Consider the following 25,112-nt stretch of genomic DNA (forward strand, 5'->3'; position numbering starts at 1 on the left):
AGATGTTTCCAACGAGTGGACAGTCGCAAGGCCGTGGGACCAGACAGCATCCCAGGGTGGGTACTCAGAGTGTGCGCAGCACAACTGGCAGGTGTGTTTACAGACATTTTTAATCTCTCCCTCTCCCAGTGTAGAGTGCCCTCCTGCTTCAAAACATCCACCATTGTCCCTGTACCCAAAAAGACCAAGGTAACACACCTGAACGACTGGCATCCTGTCACACTCACCACAGTAATAAGCAATTGCTTTGAGAGGCTGGTCAAGGACTACATCTGCAGCTTGCTACCACCCAAACTGGACCCCCTACAATTCACCTATCAACACAACCAATTGACAGGTGACGCAATAGCCACAGCTCTACACACCGTCCTTACACATCTGGAGAAGGATGCTTATGTGAGAATGCTGTTCTTGGACTGGAGTTCAGCATTCAACACCATAATTCCCTCCAGGCTCGACAGGAAGCTCAGAGACCTCGGCCTTCACCCTGCCTTGTGCAGCTGGATCCTGGATTTCCTGTTGGATCGCCAGCAGGTTGTAAGAGTGGGCTCCCTCACCTCCAACACTCTGACTCTCAATACAGGAGCCCCTCCCAGGCCTGCGTACTGAGTCCCCCCCCCCTTTACTCCCTGTATACCCATGACTGTATCACCAGCCACAACTCTAATCTGCTAATTAAATTTGCCGACGACACTACGTTGATTGGCCACTACAAGGTGGCCTACAGGGAAGGAGTCATCTCTCTGACACAGTGGTGTCAAGAAAACAACGTCCCCCTCAGTGTCGCATAAACAAAGGAGCAGGTTGTGGATTACAGGAGCAATGGAGACGGGATAACTCCTATTAACATTACTCTAATGGATCTGGGGTTGAGAGGGTGAACAGCTTTAAGTTCCTCGGCATACACATCACCGAGGATCTCCCGTGGTCTTTACATACCAGCTGTGTGGTGAAAAAGGCACAACAATGCCTCTTTCACCTCAGACGGTTGAGGAAGTTTGGAATGGGCCCCCAGATCCTAAGAACTTTCTACAGGGGCACAATTGAAATCATCCTGACTAGCTGCATCACTGTCTGGTATGGGAACTGTACTTCCCTCAATCGCAGGACTCTGCAGAGAGTGGTGCGGATAGCCCAGCACATCTGTAGATGTGAACTTCCCGTGATTCAGGACATTTACAAAGACAGGTGTGTAAAAAGGGCCTGAAGGATCACTGGGGACCCAAGTCACCCCAACCACAAACTGTTCCAGCTGCTACCATCCGGGAAACGGTACCGCAGCATAAAAGCTTCTTCCACCAGGCCATCAGACTGATGAACTCACGCTGATTTAAGTGTACTCTACATTACATTGACTGTTCTGTTCTATTTATTATAAATTACTATCATTGCACATTTAGATGGAGATGTAACGTAAAGATATTTGCTCCTCATGTATGTGAAGGATGTAAGAAATAAAGTCAATTCAATTCAATCTCAAAATATACCACTCATTCATTTACCTTATTCTGAATACTTTGTGCATTCAGTTAAAAAGTTTTTAACAGTGACCTTTTACCATTTTTCTAGTGACTCTATTCTTTCTGTTATATATTCTGTCTTGTCTTGTCACACCTTTACTGCTACACTACATCAGATCTGGAAGCTCTTACACCCAATCCCCGACCTCTGCAGTGAGACATCTCAATACACAGGGCAGATAACTGACCTCGGCATTCCTGGTCGATGAGGCAGAAAAGACAGCCAGGAACCAGGTCTGTTGGTGTTCAGAAGGACTTGGACGGGCAGCACAATGGTGCAGAGGGTACAGACCAGAGAGACGGGTTCAATCCCGACCTCGGGCACTGTCTGTGTGTGGAGCTTCCATATTCTCTATGTGACTGTGTGGGTCACCCCCTGGTTTCCTTCCGCATCCCAAAGGTGTGAGGGGTTGGTAAATTAATTAGCCACTGTAAATTACCCCTAGTGTGTGAGTGGGTGGTAGATGATGGGAATGTGGGGGAGAATGGGTTACAGGGAAAATTAGTGAAAGGGGAAAGAATCAGTTGCTGAGCAGCATAGACTGAATGGGCTGAATGGTCTCCTTCTAAAGTCTTTTTCTATGAGAAATAAAATCCTGTCTGTTAGAGAATCCTGGAAGTGACCATGTGGAGTCAGGTATGAAAAATAAACAGAGGGAGGAATTTAGAGTGCTCTAATCGAATCTCTGTTTCACTATCACACACAGGTTCACCCTTCAACTGTATCAAAGGCCAGATCTCAATGAGAAAGCTACTTTGAAAAATATTCCTGTCAAAAGTTTTCCTGTTTAAAAAAATCCTCCTGGAGTGTACGGATTAGAGAAAGATGATCAAGGATGCAAGGTCCAGCAATGATCATAAACAGAGTATGAAGGGCTCATTGGAACCTTGGGTATAAAATGGGCAAGGTCACATCAGCCACGCAGCACCTACCCTTCCTTTGACTCCAAAGGCGGCTGATGTCAATATAACCAGCAGTTAATTGCACACAACTCCCATCGCACCCAACTGCCCACTGGGCACAATTCCCTCTTGCACATCATTGTGCCGTTACCACACAAATGTCACAGCAAACCATCGCTCACTCCACAATTGCCCCTAAAACACTAACTCACTGCACACTATTGCCCTTAGTGAAATTTACAGTTTGGTTTACTCTATAATCTTACTCAATGCACAGAACTGTTCATTGTACACAACTGTCCATTATATACGACTACCCACTGTATACAATTGACCCAGCACAATATTGCCCACTATACACTTCTGCCCTCTATACACAATTCCACCTTGCCCACTATTGCTCCTGCACACTTTTTCCCATTATACACCATTGCCCATTGTACACTAGTGCTGCTTACACACTATACTTCCCCCTTGCTTATTGTTAAGAGGAATAGTGTTCAGACTTACAATCTTGCCGAAACATCTCTGGAACTCCACATAAGACTGGCAGTGATGGTGGATGTTGGTTTTGCAATTCTTGCATCTCAAGCCAAACTTGTTATTTACTGCAAGACACACATTAATCAACAATTAACACAGACAGAAAGTGCAGAATACACAAAATGCTGGAGGAACTCAGCACGTCACGCAGTATCAATGGAGGGGAATAAACAGCCGACGTTTCAGGCCAAGATCCCTGATCAGGACTGGAAAGGAAGGGTACAGAAGTTGGGGGAGGGGAAAGAGCGCAAGCTGGCAGGTGATAGTTCCTCCAGCATTTTGTATGTTAGATTTCAAACATGTATAGAATCTCCTGTATCTCCGAACCTGCAGAAAACTGGGCTTTAGAATTTTAAGAGACTTCAAATACTTATCAGATAAACTTAAGACCATTTCATCCTGCACATGATATGCATTCATCTCTCACACAATTGCATCACGGGAGCATGGGGATGAACATTTTTGTTGATATCAAGCCAGAGTTGAACACTTGCACTGTGCAGCTGAAAAATTAGGACTCATTTTGGATAGAGCCAGTTACGGGAAGCTCCATACCCAACCAGAGCGGTTGTCACGGCAGCCTGCACATTGGAGTTAGGCTGCTGATCTCCATCAGTGAGGGCTCTGGTGCCTTGTTGAGCAGGAAGAATGACCAAACCGGTGGTGGGTACTCCAACCACGTTAGGCGGAGGAGAGCTGGAGCAACGTGTACAACCATCAAAAACTACAGTGACGAACTGCTGGTGTACAATGGGAAATAGTGTGCAGCAGAAAGATGAACTGGGATACCTCCTACAGTAGGTGCCAATGGCTAGACCTTCCCAGCATCACCACTACTAAGATAGTTGAGAGCATGAGATAGCAAAGACACAGTGGAGGGACTGAGGCAACCGAGGCATCAGTAGACCACAGGAACAAATTTCTCCCTCCTTCATCAGTGAAATTTATGAAAGGATTTAGAATTAAACGGCATGCAAAAAATGCAACAAAAAGGGAAAAATTTTAAAAAAAAAGTTGGAAGAACTGCAGGATTTGAAATGTTTGATGAGGATGGTACCAGGAATACGGGGGTTTACAGATCAAGAAAGGATGGGCAGACTAGGTCTCTTTCTCTGGAAGGAAGGAGGCCAAGGAGTCACCCTGTAAGGGGTTTTGATAGAGTGGATGGCCATTGAGAGGATGCTTCCAGTTGCAGGGAAGAGCAGAAGCAGAGGCCATCAGTAAAGGAGAATCACCAAGGAGTCCAGTCCAGAATTCAGAAGGAACTTCCCCAATGATCATAGAACACAGAAGAGTACAGCACAGGAACAGGCCCTTCAGCCCACAATGTTGTGCCAAATTAATTAAACTAGGAATTAAATGCCTAACTAAACGAATCCCTTCTGCCTACATAATGTCCATGTCCTTCTATTCCCTGCATATTCGTGTGCTTATCCAAAAGTCTCTTAAGTGCCTCCGTCATACGTATTTGTTTCCACCACCACCCTGGGGTCCAAGCACCCACTGCTCCCTGTGTAAACTTACTCTGCACATTTCCTTCAAACTTTACCCCTCTCACTTTAAATACACATCACCTAATGCTTCGACCCTGGGCGAAGCTGTGTACTTTCATAATCTCGTACACTTTAAAGTTCATAGCTCAAAGTAAATTTAATATCAAAGCACTTAAATGTTACCATATATTACCTTAAGGTTCATTTTCTTGCAGGTACGTGCAGGGAAAATAAACACAATAGAATTTTACAAAAATAATACAAAAAACAGACAAAGACGGACAAACAACCAACATGAAAATGAAGAAAAGCTATGCAAATAAAAATAATACTGAGAACATGAGTTGCAAAGAGTTCTTGAAAGTGAGTCTGCAGCCTGATGCTTGTAGGGTTAATGACTGTTCCTGTACCTGGTGGTGTGGGACCTAAGGATCCTGTACCTTCTGCCCAATGGTAGTAATGAGAAGAGAGCGTGGCCTGGATGATGGGGGTCCTTGATGACTGATGCTGCTTTCCTGAGGTAGCGCTTCATGTAAATGTGCTCAGTGGTGGGGAGAGCTTTGCCTGTGGTGGACTGGGCTGTGTCCACCACTTTCTGTAGGTTTTTCCTTTCCACACTAGGCTGTAATACAACCAGTCAAGATACTCTCCACTTGCATCTATGGAAATTGCCAAAAATTTTGGTAACATGCTGAACCTGTGCAAACTTCTAAGAAAGTAGAGGCACAGTTATGCCTGCTTTATGATGACAATTATGTGATGAGCCCAGGACACATCCTCTGATATATTAATGCCAAGAAATGTAAAGCTACTGACTCCCTCCACCTCAGATCCCCTAATGAGCACTGGCTCATGGACCAATCCGCCTGCAGTCGTGAATCAGCTTTTCAGTTCTGCTGATGCTCATTAAGAGGTTGTTTTTGTGGCACCACTTAATCAGATTTTCAATCTCCCTCCTATCTGCCAATCCATTACCACCGCCTATGAGTTGGCCAGCAACAGTGGTGTCGTCAGCAAACTTAAATATGGCATTGGAACGGTGCTTAGCCTCACAGTCACAAAAAGAAAGTGAGTAGGGAGGGCAGGCTAAACACACAGCTTTGTGGTGCTCCTGTTCTGATGGTGATTGTTGAGGAGATACTGTGGCCAATCTGTAATAATTGGGGTCCGTCACTGAGGAAATTGAGGATCCAGTTGCATGGGGGAGGGGGGGGAGTGGTGAGAATTGAGGCCAAGGTCTTGGAGCTTAGTGATGAGTTTTGAGGGGGAAATAGTGTTAAATCCTGAGCCTGTTCATCTTCACTGTCAGAGTTGAGTGAAAGCTTCGTGACTAACTTCATCACAGTGGATCTAAGTTCTACTAAACAACAGTCACTGAGGCAAGTTATCACGTTCCTCTTAGGCACATCGATGCCTGCTTGAAGTAGGTGGGTACCTCAGACTCCTAAAGCAAGAGGTTAAAGATGTCAGTAAACTCTCAGGCCAGTTGATTAGCACAGGTCTTCAGTCCTCAGCTGGGTACAGATGCTTTCTGTGAGTTCACTCTCCTGAAAGATGCTCTCACATTGGCCTCAGAGACTGAGATCACAGGGTCACCGGGGGCTGTGGGGGGGGGGGGGGGGGTCAAGAAGTCTTACTACAATCCTACTTCTTTGCACTTCACACGAAGAACATTGAGAATGAGAAACTCTCTCCAACAAGGAGCAGTTGGGGCAATTGCACCACTGCATTTGAAGAGAGGTTGGACACACGAGGGAAGAGGGAAGGGAAGGCAACCAGAGAAAAGGTAGAAACCTCAAATAAATGCGGACGTGGATTGATTGGACCTAACTGCCTTTTCCATGCTGTATAGCTGATGTTTTTAGATTTTAAGAACAATTTGCTACATGCAGAAATTTAAATTCATTCCTTTCTGAATCAGAGAAATCAAATGGGAGGTCATTAACGATAATCACAGCAGGAATAGAATGGATAATCACCAGCCTGAGACTCCTACAATGAATTTAATTAATGTGCAGATCCAACACATGCTTAAACACCTTGTGGAGTTTAGGGGCCATCTCTTCTTCTATTCAGCTCATCACCTTTAATCACCAGCGTTTCTCAGACACAACAATGACCCCATCCATCCCAGACATTCTCTCTTCTCCTCCTCCCATTGGTTAGAAGATACAAAAGCCTAAAAGAACATACCACCAAGGATCAAGGATAGCATCTATCTTGCTGTCGTAAAACTCTTGAATGGTCCCTAAATACGATAAGATCACAATATACCACATTGTGGTTTTGCACCTGCATTGCACTTTCTCCGTGACACTCTATTCTGCATTCTGTTTTCCTTTGTACCACCTCAGTGCGTGGCTGTAGTGAAATGATCTGTATTGATGGCATGCAATGTTTTCACCATATCTCCACACATGTGACTATGATAAACCAACTTTAATCCCAAGGTCATGGTGTCAAAGGGATCCACGGGATGAAAGGGAAGGAAGGAGTGGGGACCATTCCCAAGGCAAAGGAACGACTTACAGTGCCAACCGGTGACATATGGGTGGGAGCCAAGAAGAGGACATTGGGTGATCACTGGTTTAATGGGGATGGAGTAAGGGAGCAGGAGGTAAAAGCTGGGACACATGGAAGAGAAAACTGAAGAACAGGGAGGCTCAGGAGTGAGCGGAGGCGGGAGAAGACTAGACAGCCAATTGTCTTTTCTAACAATATGGGGGGGACCAGGCAGGAGTGATGACTGGCTCAAAACTGTGGGATTATGACTTACACTCACTGAATGATTGTGTAACTGTATGGAAAGGGTCACCAGGAATTTCCTCATGTATTTTCTAAATTGCTTTCTACACCTTTGTCAGGAGATCAGCAGGACACCCGGACACACCATCCAGTTAGTAACTTGCGCTGATCTGCCATTTCTTTGCTGGAATTCCCAGAGAGTCCACTTGAAGCCGACTAACCCGGCAGTGGGTTCAACCAAGAGGTTAAATGTTTCCTGGGGGTGAGGGGCGCAGAGTAAGTGGCACGCTTTATGATGGCTGTCGGGGTAAACCTTCAGGATGTCCGAGTGGAAGAACACATTGTACAGCATGGACTTAGAATGCTGCCTGCCCAGGACCAAATGAGAATTATTCCAAAATCCTGGAATTTTTCAGTAAAAAATCAGGAAAAGGTGCATATTGAAAAAGATTGTTTCAGGTTACAAGCAAGCCACGCTGTGGTCTGTTTATGGGTGGCACTGTGGTAGAGAGGGTATAGCCACTGCCTCACAACTCCAATCCTGAACTTTGGTGTTGTCTGAGTGAAATTCACACATTCTCCCTGTGACCGTGTGGATTTCTCCTGGGTGCTTCGCTTTCCTCTCACAACCAAGGACATGCCGTAAATCGTAGGTGAGGAGTGGAAGCTGGGTGGAGTTGATGGAAATTTTTGGGAAGAATAAAAAGGGACCAGTGCACGATTAGTATAAATGGGTGTGGGCTGCTCGGGACCAACTTGAAGGGCTGTTGCCCTGCTGTGTGACTGTGTGACACGCCAGCATCGCTGACACAATCAAAGACCCCTCCCACCCTGGTCATTCTTTCTTTTCCCCTCTCCCCTCAGGCTGAAGCCTGAGAACGTGTACCACCAGGCTTAGGGTCAGCTTCTACCTCACTGTTTTCAGACTCCAGGATGGATTGATTGTACGATAGAAGTGAACTCTCGATCTATCTCATTGTGACCCTTCCCCCTTGCTGTCTACCTGCACTGCACTTCCTCTGTAACTGTAACACTCTATATATGGAATGATCTGTATCAGTGGCATGTAAATAAAAGCATTTTACTGGATCTTAATACATGTGGCAATAATAAACCAGTTTGCAGTTTCCCAGGATATAACAGAGATAACTTACGGACAATCATGCGTGCGCACACATCACAGAACTTTGGCTTCTTGAAGTAATGGTCTTTGAACTTATGGGGTTTGTCATTAACAGGCCTGGGAGGTTCTGGTGGGGGGAATTCCTCCTTGTCCTCTTCGTCCTCCTCGTCTTCGTCCTCCTCATAGTAATAATAGACCACCCCTCCCCCTGTGTTCACAATCTCGCCATTTGGCTGCTGCGGGAGGATTTCCTCTTTGCTGGTTTCTTTCTGTTTCTTCTGAAAAAGTGACTTCAGCTTCTGGATCTAAGGGAGAGAGATGAGGAGTCAGAACGACGGATATCCAAGTTATACAGCGCCCTACTACACTATCACTGCGTGCCCTTGCACACAGGAGCTTTACACTGAACATTTATTTAGGATGACACGGTAGCGTAGTGGTTAGCGGCAACTATAAGGTGCAGTTTGATTCCTGATGCTGTCTGTAAGGAGTTTGTATGTTCTCCCTGTGACCGTGTGGGTTTCCTCCCACAATACAGAGATGTACGGTTAGGGTTAGTGAGTTGCGGCCGTGTTATCTTGCTGCCAGAAGTGTGGCGATACTTGTGGGCTGCCCAGCACAATCCTCGCTGATTTGATTTGACGCAAACGACACATTTTACTGTATGTGTTTCAATGTACATGTAACAAATAAAGCTCATCTTTGTCTTATCTCCCTATTACACAGGGAGATGCATGAGCTAACTGTGCATTGCAAAAGGTGACACAGAGTAAATTGGTAGCCTCAGGCCAGTGTTACCAATATCTGGACCCAGCACACTGATGAAATCACAAGGAAGGCACGTCAGCATCTGCCTTATGGGGTTAATGAGGCTCGGCCTCTCACTCAGCACTCCAATAAACCTCTGCAGGTGTACCGTTGAAATTAGGTTACTACCACTCTCTCATACATGACTTGAAATGTGTTGCTTTGCAGCAACAGTAAATCAAAAGACATAAAACTACGATAAATTGCAAAATTTTAAAATAGTGCAGAAAAGGGGAACAACGAGGTAGTGTTCAGAAATCTGACAGAGGGGAAGAAGCTGTTCTTGAAATGGTGAGTGTGTGTCTTCAGGCTCCTGTACCTCCTACCTGATGGTAGTAGTGAAGGTCCTTAGTGACAGATGCTGCTTTCTGGAGGCACTGCCTCTTGAGGATGTCCTCAATGATGGGGAGGGCTGTGATTGTGATGGAGCTGGTTGAGTCGACAACCCTCTGCGTCCTCTTATGGTCCTGTGCAACGGAGCCTCCGTACCAGCCTGTGATGCAGCCAGTCAGAATGCTCCACGGTACATCTATAGAAACTTGCAAGTCTTTGGTGACATACCAACTCTCCACACGCTCCTAACAAAGTAGAGCTGCTGATGCGCCTCCTTTAGGATTGTATCAATGCCTTTCCAGATAACAGCTGAGTTACCCAAGGTCTCAACGAGGGGCAGCACGGTATTATAGCATGTTACAGCACCAGTTGCCGCTGCCGTGTGTGTGTTCTCCCCGGGACAACGTGGGCTTCCTCTGGGTGCTCCGGATTCCTCCCGCGGTCCAGAGACATATGGGTTGGGGTTAATAAGTTGTAGGCATGCTATGGTGACACTGGAGGAATGGCAACCCTTGTGACCTAGCCCCCAGCACATCCTTGAATTTTATTGGACATTGACGCAAATGATGCATTTCACAATATGTTTCGATGTTTCAATGCGCATGTGACAAATAAAGCTAATCTCTCTTTATAAAATCCTCCTCTTCTGTAACAATTCCCCATAGCTCTCAATTCCCGTGAAGGAATCCCTATGGATATGCTTAGAGTGAGATCAACAGGTAGGAGGATTGGGTTGTTAGATTGAATGGAGAGCTTTTCAGAAAATCTTCATCTGTCGCCCATTCTCAAGTTTGCTTGAGAAGACAGTGGTGAATGGCTTCCTTGAACCACTGCTGTTCTTTTGGTGATGACACTAAACATCCTATGTAATAGTTACATTATGTTAATTACATTGAGTTAGCTTCATGAAAATCAAAAAATTGCACCCTTCCAGATTCGATATCATATTCAACTTTTTAAGGTAGATTGCTTCTTTGCCTGAATCAGAAGTGACCAGTTTTATTGTAGGCTGCCCCTCTGCAACACTAACCCTGTTTCTCTCTCAATAGACATTGCCTGATCAGCTGAGCAGTTCCAACAGCCTCCATGTGGTTTCAGCAGGAGCTCTGCCCTGCTTCTCACAGCTTTCCTTGAATTTCTTGCTTTCTTTGTATCTTTCTCTTGTTCCTCACTCCCTCTCTCTTTCATTGACTTTCTCTCTTCTGTCTCTCATGCTCCCTCTCTTCCTCTTGCTTGCTCTCTCTCTCTCTCTCTCTCTCTCTCAAATGGATCCACAAAAAATGGGAATGGCCTGGTTAACCCTTGCCTCACCTTTTCTCCCATCCATCCCCCTCCGTCTCCTGTATCTCTACAGATTAAAACTAACTTGTCTTCTCTGGAAAGACCTTCACTGGAAACATTAACTGTTTCTCTCTCCATAGATGCTGCCAGACCTGCTGAATCTTTCCAGCATTTTCTAGTTGTACCTCTTGAGGTTAAATCTTCGATCAGTTGTGGGAGGAGAATTAATCTGGGATGGCATTGCGTAGACGTCAGCCCCAAGACACAGTGGGAGGCATAAGCCTAAATCTGAGCTTGGTTATTTTGCTGCACTCCTCCTCCCTTATTTTTCATTGCAACATAGGAGGCCATTCAGCCCATTGAGTCTATGCCATCCTAAGAGCATTCCCATCAACCCACAATCCCATCAACTCCTCCCAGATTCTAACCCTCACCCACACAATAGGGACAATTTCCAGCAGCCAATTAACCCATTGACCCCACGTCTTTGGGATGTGGGAAGAAACCAAAACACCCTGGTGAAAGCCATGCAGCCACAGGAAGACCGTGCAAACTCCACAGGGACAGCACCAGGATTGAACCAGGGTTTCTGGAGCTGTGAGACGACAGCTCTACCTGGTGCGCCTGGTTCAATGCACACAGGGCTGTTGCACCCACTGCAGAAAACACGTGACTCTCAATCGAGGTGTGAAAAACCTCCATTTCTACAGCAAACTCAGCATTTACCAACTTGTTTTACAGCCTATGAGGTAGTTGCAGGCACCTTTGTAATGAGGGGTTGTGCACAGTAAGCTCCCACAAACAGCAGTGTTATAATTAAGAGATAGTTTCCTCCACTGGTCTTCGATGAGGGGGTGAGTACCATCCTGGACAGCTCTCCTACTCTCATTCCAATGTTGCTCTGGGCTGCTTGTCCTTCACCCGAGAGCAACATTGTGAGGTGATGCAAATTGTCAAAACAACCTTCTTAAAAATGCATCCCTGGGATTTTGAACCATCCTCTTTGACTGGAAAGGTGTGGTGGTACAGAGGAGACTGCCAAGGATGTTATCTGTGTTAGAGGACTTTAGTTACGAAGAGAGTCTGGACAGGCTGGGCAACACACACAAAATGCTGGAGGAACTCAGGTCAGGCAGCATCCATGGAGAGGAATAACCGGTCGAAGTTTTGGGCTGAAACCCTTCATCAGGACTGGAAAGGAAGGGGGAAGAAGCCAGAATAAGAAGGTAGGGGGAGGGGAAGGAGGACATAGGTGAGACCAGGTGAGGGCGAAGGTGGATGGGTTGGGGATGGGAGATGAAGTAAGAAGCTGGGAGGGGATTGGTGGAAAAGGAGAAGGATTGAAGAAGGAGGAATCTGATAGGAGAAGACAGTGGACCATGGAAGAAAGGGAAGGTCGGTGGGGAACCAGAAGGAGGTGATAGGCAGGTGAGGAGAAGGGGTGAGAGTGGAACCAGAATGGGGAATGGACAAAGAGTAAAGTGGTTGTGGGGGGGGGGGGGGGGGGGAAGAAATTACTGGGAGACTGATGAATTGTTCATGCCATCAGGCTTTGAGGTTACCCAGATGGCATATGAGGTATTGCCCCTCCAACCTGATAATGGCCTCTTCATTGCAGAAGAGGAGGCCAGGGACCGACAGGTCAACATGGGAATGGGTGGCGACCAGGAAATTCAACCTATTCAACTTTTCCATAAAACTCGGGTCCTAAGTCCTGTCAATATCCTTGTAAAGCTTCTCTGTACTCTTTCAATCTCATTGATATCCTTCCTGTAGGTAAGTGACCAGAACTACACACAATACTCCAAATTATACAACTTCAACATAACATCCCAACTCCTGTACCAATACTTTGATTTATGATGGGCAATGCGCAAAAAGCTCTTTACGAACCTATCAACATCTGATGCCACTTCCAAGCAATTATAGATCTGTATTCCCAGATGCCTTTGATCTACCTCATTCCTCAATGCTCTACCATTCACTGTGTACATTTTACCCTGGTTTGTCCTTTCAAAGGGCATCACCACACACGTGTCTGCATTAAATTCCATCTGCCACTTTTCAGCCCATTTTTCCCAGTGCAAGCTTTGATAGCCTTCCTCACTATCCACTTCACCTCCAGTCCTGGAGTCATTCCAGTTTAGCACATTGTTATCCAACTCATTGATACAGATGACAAACAACAATGGACCCAGCACTGATCCCTGAGGCACAACACTAGTCCCAGTCCTCCAGAGAGGTGAGCATCGACCACTTTCTGGCTTCTCCCGCTAAACCAGGGGTTCTCAGCCTGGGGTCCGTAGACCCCTTGGTTAATGGTAAGGGTCTATGGCATAGAAAAGGTTGGGGACCCCTGTGCTAAACCAATGTTGAATCCAATTTACTTCATCTGGAATGCCAAGTGACTAGACTCTCATGCAGGACACTGTCAAATGCCTTGTTAAAGCTCATGTAGGCAACATTTGCTGCCTTGCCTTCATCACCTTTTCTGGTTACCTCCTCGAAAAACTCTATAAGGTTGGTTAGACAGGACCTACCACGTACAAAGCCATATTACTATCCCTAATAAGGCCCTGTATATCCAAATGTTTATATATCCTGTCCCTTAGAGTACCTTTAAATAATTTACCCATTACTGACGTCAAGCTCACTGGCTTATAATTTCCCAGTTTATTCTTAGAGCCTTTCTTAAATAATGGAAAAACATTAGCTATTTTCCAGACCTTCAGCATCTCACCCGTGGCTAGGAACTTTTTACATACCTCTGCCAGGGCCCCTGCAATTTCTACACTAGCCTGCCACAAGGTCTGAGGGAACGCTTCATCAAATCCTGGGGTCATATCCACCCGAGTTTTCCTGCAGACTGCAAACGCCTACTCTTCTGTAATATGGATACAGTTCATGACTGTAGTGCCTCATTCTATAGAATGTGCCCATTTTCCAATAAATACAGATGCAAAAAATCCTTGTAAAATCCCCCCCAACTATTTCAGATGACCACGCTGATCATCAGGCAGACTCATTTTGTCCCTTGCTCTCCTCAGAGTGTTATAGCAGAATCCTGCACCGAATGTGTGTGTAACAAAGTGTTATAACAGTGAGTGTGTGTGTAACAGAGAGTATTACAACAGTCCAACAGTGAGTGTGTGTTTAACAGAGTGTTAAAACCACCTAACAGAGTGTGTGTGTGTGTGTGCGTGCGTGCGTGAGTGTGCGTGTGTGTAACAGAGTGTTATAACAGTCCAACAGTGAGTGTGTGTCATGATGCACCCTCAAAGGACTGGACCCAAGTGTGGAGGAACAGCAGGATGTCCTGGACAAGGCGGAAACAAGAGATTAAACATCAGAATCAGAGTCTCGGAGGAGTGACTAAGCGTCACCACGAGGTAACTTACCCTCTCCGGCCACAGTGAGAATACCAGTAGAGCCCCAGAGGAGCGACACCACGACATAATGTCCAAACCTCAGGCACTGCTTTAAATACTCACAGAGCGCCAAAAGCACGTGACCACCTCTATCAAGTTGACAAGATTAACCAAAAACAAGGGGCTGAATCACTCCAATGAAGACCTTGATTAGTAAATTCAGGTGCTCAGAAACCCAAGAAGCTCAACGTCCTTTCAGCAAGCTGCTGGGTTCATGACACAAAGTACCCTGCAGACGCTGTGGTCAAAGCAACACGTACAACACGCTGGAGGAACTCAGCAGGTCGGGCAGCATCCGTGGAAATGAGCAGTCAACAGGGACCATGTTCCCCTTGTCCTCACCTACCACCCCACCAGCCTCCGGATCCAGCATATTATCCTCCGCAACTTCTGCCACCTTCAACAGGACCCCACCACTAAGGACATCTTTCCCTCTCTACCCCTCTCCACTTTTCACAGGGATCATTCCTTCCGCAACTGCCTGGTCCACACGTCCCTCCCCACAGATCTCCCACCTGGTACTTACCCCTGAAAGCATAAGTGCTACACCTGTCCCTACACCTCATCTCTTACCACCATTCAGAGCCCCAAACAGTCCTTCCAGGTGAGGCAACACTTCACTTGTGAGTCTGTTGGGGTCATCTATTGCATCCGGTGCTCCCGGTGTGGCCTCCTCTACATCGGTGAGACCCGACGCAGATTGGGGGACCGCTTCATCAAGTACCTCTGCTCCGTTCCCCCACAACAGAGAGGATCTCCCGGTTGCCACCCTCTTCAACTCTGCTTCACATTCCCATTCGGATATGTCCATACATGGCCTCCTCTACTGCCATCATGAGGCCAAACTCAGGCTGGAGGAGCAACACCTCATATACCGTCTGAGTAGTCTCCAGCCCCTTGGTATGAACATCAAATTATCCAACTTCCGGTAATTCCCTCCCTCTCCCTTCCCCCATCCCACTTTCACTCTGTCTCCTCTTCTAGCTGCCTATCACCTCTTATGATTCCACCTCCTTCTACTACCCTTAGTGCTTTCCCCTTACATTCCTTCTTCACCTCTCCTGCCTATCCCCTCCCCCACCCCTTGATCTTTCCTCTGATTGGTTTTCCACCCTTCCCCCACCTTCTTTATGGGCCCCCTGCCCCCGCTTTCTTCAGTCCTGACGAAGGGTCTCGGCCCGAAACGTTGACTGCTCATTTCCACGGATGCTGCCCGACTTGCTGAGTTCATCCAGCTTGTTGTGCAGGTTCATGACAGTCGTGTTGAGGAACCTCGGATCAAGGTACCACTTCAACTGTGAGTGGTTGGGCCTTGGGTTGTGGACCTTGGTGCTCAAGGACAATGTTCCCTGAAGGTGGAGTCATAACACAGTTATAACACAGAGTATGGGTGCAACGGAGTGTTATAACATATTTCGACACTGAGTGTATGAGACAGACAGAGTCATAACACATTCTTACACTGTGTGTGTGTGCAACAGAGAGTGTGTTATAACACATTCTTACACTGAGTGTGTCTGTGTGACAGTGTTATAATAGGGTCTGACAGTGTGTGTGACAGAGAGAGGGTTATAGCACACTCTTACACTGAGTGTGTGTGAGAGTTATAACACATTTTTACACTGTGTGTGTGTGTGAGAGACAGAGAGGGGGCTATAACACATTGTTACACTGAGTCTTTGTCTGTGTACATGTGTGTAATAGTGTTGTAACACCTTGTTACATTGAGTGTGCGTGTGTGACAGAGGATTATAACACATTTTTACACTGTGTGTGTGACAAGAACTGTTATAACACATTCTTACACTGAGTGTGTGTGTGACAGAGAGAGTGTTATAACACATTCTTACATTGAGTGTGTGTGTGGCAGAGAGAGTGTTACAACACATTATTACACTGAGTGTGTTTGTGAGAGTGTTATAACATATTCATACACTGAGTGAGTGTGTGTGTGTTCATGTGACAGAGTGTGTTAAACACATTCTGACATGGTGTGTGACAGAGAGAGTGTTATAACACATTCTTACACGGTGTCACGGTGCTGAAGCAGGAACCCAATCGCAGACCAAGTGCTGTGCACACTGTGATATTTATTGAGTAACAAGTTCCAAGGTGCAAACAAAGTCAGCATCAAAGTTCAGGCGGAGATCAAAACATCCAGAGAAATCCAAAATCCAGAATTGGGAAACAGGCAGAGTCAATGTTCGGATGGACAGAGTACAGAAAGCCTCAGGAAAATTCACTGGCACAATCTGGCAACAAACAGGTGAAAACACAGGACTGAAATACACTGAGCAATCAACAGAGAGGCAGATGATAGGTGGAGCACAATGAGACACAGATGGCAGCAACACAGGTAATAATGAGAAACAGATGAGAGACGGAGCACTCAGTGATACAGGGGCCGGAGTAGAGCAGGAGCGGGGACAGGAGCACATGGGGCATGAAAAAAAACAAGAGCACGTGGCAATACAAAACCACAGACTGACGGCTAGGGGGAAAACACACAAAAAGACAAAGTTCAACTGGAGGTACTGACACACTGAGCGTGTGTGAGACAGAGACCGTGTTGTAACACATTCTTACACTAAGTGTGTGTGTGACAGAGGGTTATAACACATTCTTACGCAGTGTGTACGTGACAGTGTTGTAACACACTCTTACATTGACAGTGTGTATGCGGCAGAGTGGGTTTTCACTCATTCTTACACTGTGTGTGTCCATTAACAGCTGTGGATTTGTGAAGCTCTTCTAACAGTGTGTTTTTCACTAAAACTCATCCACATAACTTCATCCAGTGACAGAGCTCTTCACTATTCAGGAGGTTCATTGAATTTATCGTTGTGATAAACATGCCTCCTGTTTGAAATCTGTATCCCATTTGTTCTTCTCTGATCCCTGCAAATTATTCATTTTGATATGATACTCCAGTTCCTTTCTTGACAAGCTGAAACTTCGCCCACTGCACTGCCAGAGAGCACCTCCCTACGCCAAGCCATTCATTCTCCCCTGCATTTTCCCGCAAAATATTTTGTGACATGGCTGTAAAACACTTTTGGATTTTTGTTAAATGATTAATGTGCTTTTCTTTCCTATCTACAACATACAGAATCAGCACCATTTATTTGGAGCTGTCATCCACACAGGTTGTAAAATTAATTTTAACAAAATAGTTTTGTCCATTGCATTAGTTGAGAATGCTCCCAATGCCAGGAATGGATATCCTTCCTTCCTCCTTTTTTGCAAATAACATCCGTGCCACTGTCGTTTCAGACATCTGCCGCCAGCTGTCCCTGGCACTGAACACAGGCCGAACTAACCAGATCCGTAACTGGACGAGCCACACAAGAACAGTCTCCTTGATACATTCACACCTTTCCATCTGTGGTGCACAATGTCTGCAATTTGAATCCTGCTGAAGGGTCTCAGCCCGAAACGTTGACTGTTTCTCTCCATAGATGCTGCTTGACCTGCTGACTTCCTCTAGCATTTTGTGTGTGTTGCACAAGATTTCTTGTCTCTGAACCTTGTACTTTATACAAAATGCACTATAGTTACTCACCTAGGCTACTCCAACAACAGCTTCCAAATCTTTCCAAGATGGACAAGACCATAAGACCTAGGAGCAGAATTAGAACATTCGGCCCATCGAGTCTGCTGTGCCATTGCATCATGGCTGATCCATTTCCCCCTCAACTCCATTCTGACTTGTTCCTGTAATGTTTAACACCTATCAACCGCTGCCTTAAATATACCCAATGACTTAGCCTGCACAGCCACTTGTGGCAAAAAATTCCACAGATTCACCACCCTCTGACTAAAGAAATTCCTCCTTGTCGCTGTTCTAAGTGGATGTCCCCCAGTTCTGTGGCCCCCACTATAAGAAACATCTTCTCCACATCCACTGTATCCAGACCTTTCAATATTCAATAGGTTTCAATGAGATCCCCCCTCCCTCATTCTTCTAAACTCCAGCAAGTACAGGCCCAGAGCCGTCAAACACTCCTCATATGTAACGCTCTCATTTCTGGGATCATTCTCGTGAACCTCCTCTGGGCCCTCTCGAATGCCAGCACATCCTTTCTTGGATAAGGGGCCCAAATCTGCTCACAATACTTCGTGCAGTCTGACCAGTGCCTTATAAAACCTCAGCATTACATCCTTGCTTTTGTATTCTAGTCCACTCAAAATGAATGTTAACATTGCATTTGTCTTCCTCACCACTGACAACACCTGCCAGTTAACCATTACAGAATCCTGCATGAGGACTCCCAAGTCCCTTTGCACCTCAGATTTTTCCATTTTCTCCACATTTACAAAATAGTCCACACCTTTATTCCTTCTGCCAAAGTGTGTGACCATGTACTTCCCTACATTATATTCCATCTGCCACTTCTTTGCCCATTCCCCCAATCTAAGTCCTTCTGCAGATAGCCTGCTTCCTCAGCACTACCTGCTCTTCCACCTATCTTCATATCATCCTCTAACTTGGCTGCAAAGCCATCAATTCTGTCATCGAAATCATTGATGTATAATGTGAAAATAAATGGTCCCAACACCGACTCCTGCGGAACACCACTAGTCACTGGCAGCCAACCAGAAAAGGCTCCCTTTATTCTCACTCTTTGCCTCCTGCCAGTCAGCCAATCTTCTATCCATGCTATAACTTTTCCCATACCATGGGCTCTAATTTTGTTAAGCAGCAGCATCAATAGCAACTTGTCAAAGGCCTTCTGAAAATCCAAAGAAACATCATCCACTGACTCTCCTTTGTCCATCCTGCCTGTTACTTCCTCAAAGAATTCCAACAGATTTGTCAGGCAAGATTGCCACTTAAAGAAACCATGCTGACCTTGGCCTATTTTATCACGTGCCTCAAAGTACCCTGAAACAACACCCTTAATAATGAACTTCAACATCTTTCCAACCACTGAAATCAGGCTTACTTGTCAAAAATTCCCCTTTAGACCATAAGATATATAGAAGCAGAATTAGGCCATCTGGCCCACCAAGTCTGCTCCACCATTCAATCATGGCTGATCCATTTTCCCTCTCAGCCCCAATCACCCGCCTTCTCCCTGTATCTCTTCATGCCCTGACTAATCAAGAATTGATCAACCTCTGCTTTAAATGTACCCAATGACCTGGTCTCCACAGCCACCTGGGGCAACAAATCCCACTGAATCACCACTCTCTGACTAAAGTAATTCCTCGTCATCTCTGTTCCAAATGGACGTCCCTGTAGTCTGAGGTTCTGCCTTCCCCTACCACAGGAAACATTCTCTCCACATCCACTTTATCAAGGTCTTTCAACATTCGATAGGTTTCAATGAGATCCCCCCTCGTTCTTCTGAATTCCAGTGAGTACAGGCCCAGAGCCATTAAACACTCCTCAGATGATGAGCCTTTCAATCCTGGAATCATTTTCGTGAACCTCCTTTGAACCCTCTGCAAGGTCAGCACATCCTTTCTGAGATAAGGTGCCCAAAACTGCTCACAATACTCCAAGTGAGGCCTCACCAGTGCCTTATAAAGCTTCAACATTACATCCTTGCTTTTATGTTCGAATCCTCTCAAAATGAATGCTAACTTCAGCATCCCTCCCTTAAAGAGTGGAGTGACGTTTGCAATTTACCAGTCCTCAGGAACAATTCCAGAATATAGTGATTCTTGAAAGATCATTACTAATGCCTCCACAATCTCTTCAGCCACCTCTTTCAGAACCCTGGGGTGTAGTCCATCTGGTCCAGGTGACTTCTCTACCTTCAGACTTTTCAGCTTCCCAAGCACCTTTTCCTTAATAATAGTAACAACACTCACTTCTGCCCCCGATACTCTCGCATTTCTGGCATTCTGCTACTGTCTTCCACAGTGAAGGCTGACACAAAATACTTAATTAATTTTCTCTGCCATTTCTTTGTCTCCTATTACTACCTCTCCAGAGTAATTTTCCAGAGGTTCGATATCCACTATCATCTCTTTTATTCTTTAAATATCTGAAAAGGCTTTTTGTATCCTCTCTCATATTATTGGCTAGCTTACCTTCATATTTCATTTTTTTCTCTCTCTTTTTTAGTTGCCTTCTTTTGGTTTTTGAAAGTCTCCCAATCCTCTTCCTTCCCACTAATGATGGCTATATCATGTCCTCTCTGTCACTTTTATGCTGTCTTTGACTTCTCTTGTCAGCCTCAGTTCCCTCATCCTCCGCTGATAATACTTCATCTTTGGGTGTATCTCCCAGTAACTCCAGCCATTGCTGTTCTGCCATCATCTCTGCTAGTGTGCCCTTTAAATAAAATATGGCCAGCTCTTCTCATGCCTTTGTAATTTCCTTGATGCCACTGTGATACTGATCCATCTGACTTTAGCTTCTCCCCCTCAAACTGCAGGGTGAATGCTATCATATTATGCTCACAGTCTCCAAAGGGTTCCTTTACCTTAAGCTCCATAATCACATTTGTTTAATTACACGGCACCAAATTCATAATTGGCTCAACCAAGCTAATCTAAAAAGCCATCTCATAGGCATTCTACAAATTTCTTCTCTTGGGATCCAGCACCAATCTGATTTTTCCCGATCTACCTGTGTATTAAAATCCCCCATTACTATTGTAACATTGCCCTTTTTACATGCCTTTTCTGTCTCCCGTTGTAATTTGTAGCCCACATCCTGGCAACTGTTCAGAGGCCTGTGTACAACTCCCATCAGGGTCTTTTTACCCTTGCGGTTTCTTAATTCTACCCTCAAGAACTCTACATCAATGTCACCTCTTTCTAAGGCTTTGATTTCATTTTTTACCAGTAGAGCCGCCCACCCCCTCTGCCTTCCAGCCTGTCTTTTCGATACAATGTGGATGTTAAGCCCCAACTATGATCTTCTTTCAGCCACAACTCAGTGATGCCCACATCATACTTGCCAATTTCTAACTGCGCTACAAGGTCATCTACTTTATTCCATACACTGCGTGCTTTCAAATATAACACCTTCAGCCCTGTATTCATCACCCTTTTTGATTTTTGCTTCCATGTTACCTTTCAACTCATCCACTGACTGCAATCTTGCTCTGCCATCAGCTTTTCCTTCCTCAGTCTCATTGCACACTGCATCTACTTCTACAACAACTGCCCCATCCTCAGCCCTGTCACTCTGGTTCACACCCCCCTGTCAAATTAGTTTAAACCCGCCCCAAAAGCTCTAGCAAACCTGCCTGCAAGGATATTGGTTCTCCTTGGGTTCAGGTGTAACCCGTCCTTTTTGTACAGATCTTACCTTTCCCAGAAAAGATCCCAATGATCCAGAAATCTGAAACCCTGCCCCCTCCATCAGTTCCTAGGCCAGTCATTCATTTCCAAGTCATCCTATTCCTACCCTCACTGGTGTGTGGCACAGCCAGTAATCCAGAGATTACTAACCTGGAAGTTCTGCTCTTCAATTTTCTAACCAACTCTAATTCTCTCTTCAGGATCTCCTTCCTTCTACCTATGTTGTTGGTACCATTTATGTACCTCAACTTCCAGTTGCTCACGCTCCCCCTTTAGAATGCCGTGGACATCCCTGACCCTGGCACTTGGGAGGCTACGTACCACCCGCGTGTCTCTTTCACGTCCACAGAATCTCCTACCTGCTCCTGTAACTATGGAATCCCCTATCACCACCGCAGTCCGCTTCTTACCCCACCCCTTCCCTTCTGAGCCACAGAGCCAGAGGCCTGACCACTGTGGCATTCCTCTGCCAGGTCAACCCTTCCAATAGTGTCCAAAGGGGTATACCTGCTGCCGAGAAGAACGTATACAGGGATAGGCTGCACTGGCTGCCTCTCCCCTTTCCCCCTCCTGACGGTCACCCAGTTACCTGTATCCTGCACGTTGGGTGTAACTACCTCCCTGTGTGTCCTGTAAATCAACCCCTCAGCCCCCCACCCCCACCCCCCGATGATCCGGAGCTCACCGAGCTCCAGTTCCAATTCCTTAACGCGGTCTGAAAGAAGCTGCAGCTGGATGCACTCCTCGCAGGAGTAGTCATCAGGGCCACACCCCGGAATAAGAGCATTCCACTATCCTGCCTGGCATCCCCACTGCTCTAATAGTGCAAAAAGAAAGAAAGAATTGAACAAAAATATCTACCTACAGCCCCTGCCTCTACTTGCTGAACCCTCTATGAGCCAAAGCCTGAACTCCCCACTCTAACAATGACTCCTCCACTTAAACCTAACTTCTGTTTATTGCCCCCTGCCAAATGCCAAACTTAGCATAATACAGCATCTCCTCGGGAACAGAAGCGTGCAGAATGTCCTGACTGCCCCACTCACTTCTTCTGAACTCTCTCTCTCTGTCCAATCCATCTCTTCGGGGACTGCGGCACGCAGAATGCTGCTAAGATGTTGCTACTCGCCATGTTTGTCTTATCAAATGCAAATAAACAGCCAGAAGGCAAAGCATAATGTGCTTGAAGTTCAGCATGTGAATGGCAAAATACAATCTGGGTGAGTGGATTGATAATGCTGGACACCACATTGCAAAGGGAGGTGCTATATATTGGTATAGCGAATATATACCAATTTTGGTGGATACCTTTCTTAAATGGGTTAAAGTTTTCCCACAAGAATCAACACAGCTAAAGTTACAGCACAAATTTTGGTGACCCAGATTTTTACCCGTTGGGGTATACCGATGCTATTTCTGACCAATGTACACATTTTACAGACGAGGTTATGCAACACACTTCGTTAAGCAGAGATTTCCCCAGTCATGGTATTGTTGAACATGTGAAAATTTAAACATTACACTTCTAACTCTAAAGATGTATAACCTCTCCCTGTAGTTCCCATCTGCCTTAAGTAGATGACTATTGTCCAATGAAAAACAAGGTAACATGCCTTAATGACTAATGATTGGTGGCTCTGACATCTACCGTTATGAAGTGCTTAGAGAGGCTGGTCAGTGTATTAACTTCAGCCTTCCAAACAACCTCAGCCCACTGAAACAGCTCTAAAGCAGATGCCCTACACTCATCTCTGAACTCTCCATCAGACTAATGTTTATTAAATACAGCTCCACTTTCAACACTAGAATCTCAAGGAAATTTATCACCGAACTCCAGACCCTGGGGGCCAACGCCACCCTCTGCATCTCTAACTTCCTGACCAACAGACCACAACCAGCGAGGACAGGCAATAACACCTCCGGCATGATTATTCTCGAAACCGATGCACCACAAAGTTGCACTCTCAGCCCCCTAATCAACTGCCTGCGGGGCCCAGAGCCTGCTCTAACTCTGTGTACAGGTTTGCCGATGATACCACCGCAGTGGGTTGTATGTCAAACTACGATGAGTCACAGTAAAGAAAGGAGACAGAGAGCTTAGTGACATGGTGTTATAACAACAACCTTTCCCTCAATGTCAACAAAGAATGGTCATTGACTTCAGGAAGCGGGTGGGGTGGGGGGGGGGGGAGGGCGCGTGCATGGTGCCAATGCTCCTGTCTGCATCAATGGTGCTGAGATGAGCTTCAAGCTTCTAGGTGTGAACATCAACAACAGCCTGTCCTGGTCCAACCATTTAGGCACCACCGCCAAGAACGCATGCCAGTGCCTATACGTCCTCAGTTGGCTAAAGAAATCTGGCACGTCCCCATCAACCCTTAGCAATTTTTATCAATGCACTGTACAAATCATTCTAACTGGATGTATCGTGGATTGGTATAGCAATTGCTCTGCATGTGATTGCAAGAAACTGCAGAGAATTGTGGACACAGGTCAGCACATCAAGAAAATCAGCCTCCCCTCCAGGGACTCTGTCTATACTTCTTGCTGCCTTGGTAAAATATCCAGCAAAATCAAAGCCCCCCCCCCCCCCCCCCGCCACCCTGGTAAATCTCTCTTCTCCCCTCTTTCATCAGACAGAAGATACAAAAGTCCGAAAATACCACCAGGCTCAAGGACGGCTTCTACCCCACTGGTATGACACTTGACCAGTTCCCTAGTACGATAAGATGGGACTCTTGACCTCACAATCTACCTTGTTATGACCTTGCACCTGCACTTTCTCTGCATTCTGTTATTGTTTGACCTTGTTCTAACTCAATGCACTGGGTAAGGATTTGATCTGTATGGACAGTATGCACGATAAGCTTTTCACTATCTCAGTACCCGTGACGATAATAAACCAATTTAAGTTCCAATTCCACATCTGACAGTTCAATAGCACAATACCAATTGGGCAGCCATGTTTCCCATCTCTAATTCTAGAGGACATGCCCCATACCAACTCATAACTTGAGTACCTTTAGGTCTCGAGAGTCTTCAAGGGCTTGATCTCTCCCAGCCAGCACAAGATGCAGTCACTCATAAAGCAGTGGATAAACTGTTATTGGAAAATATTCAGCAGCACATAATTTGGCTGCTGCTCAAATTGGGGAGCTGGGGGGTATAAATAAACACACAAGGTTTATTCTGAAGGAAAGATTACATCAATGAGGTATGACATTGGACAAAAATTCGTGCTCTGGGTATTCAACCCTGGTACTTTGCTTTCTCCAGGTTACTGGTAACCACACATGACTGCTGATAAAGCCTGTATACAAACTTTTGCTAGACAACAGAAAGTCTAGTTGGTGTATTCACCAACTATAAGTTTTTGGCTCTCAACACAATTATCATCAACAGCATGCCCTTCTTGATGCCCTAAAGTTTATTCAGAATCCAAGCTGTTGTCATCAACACAGACGTAAACACCAGCAAGATTAACCGTGTAGAGCGCAGCTGGCAAGATGATTGCTTCCCCCACGGTTCTTCTCTCATAGCAGTGACTGATGCACTGTCTCTTCTCACCCTTTATGCTGAGGATTAAACTTTAGCACTTTAATCCTCTTCTATAAATAAGAAGAGAAATTACACTTCTCCTGTCTTTTCCAGCTTTGCACTGGTGATATATGTT

The 25,112-nt window shown here is 45.7% G+C and overlaps 1 protein-coding gene across 4 annotated transcripts in view; it reads right to left on the bottom strand.

Annotated features, from left to right (window-relative positions):
• stac3 (SH3 and cysteine rich domain 3) overlaps positions 1-25,112 on the bottom strand; it is a 62,932-nt gene that overhangs the window by 26,178 nt on the left and 11,642 nt on the right. For all 4 annotated transcript variants that reach the window (XM_073071099.1, XM_073071097.1, XM_073071100.1 and 1 more), the window contains 2 exons: positions 8,359-8,632; positions 2,934-3,031 (listed from right to left, as the gene is read on the bottom strand). In XM_073071099.1, the coding sequence (XP_072927200.1) occupies positions 2,934-3,031; positions 8,359-8,632 (372 nt within the window). The remainder of the gene's footprint in view (positions 1-2,933; positions 3,032-8,358; positions 8,633-25,112) is intronic.

The sequence above is a fragment of the Hemitrygon akajei genome, chromosome 18 (genome assembly GCF_048418815.1).
Source record: "Hemitrygon akajei chromosome 18, sHemAka1.3, whole genome shotgun sequence".
Classification (NCBI taxonomy): domain Eukaryota; kingdom Metazoa; phylum Chordata; class Chondrichthyes; order Myliobatiformes; family Dasyatidae; genus Hemitrygon; species Hemitrygon akajei.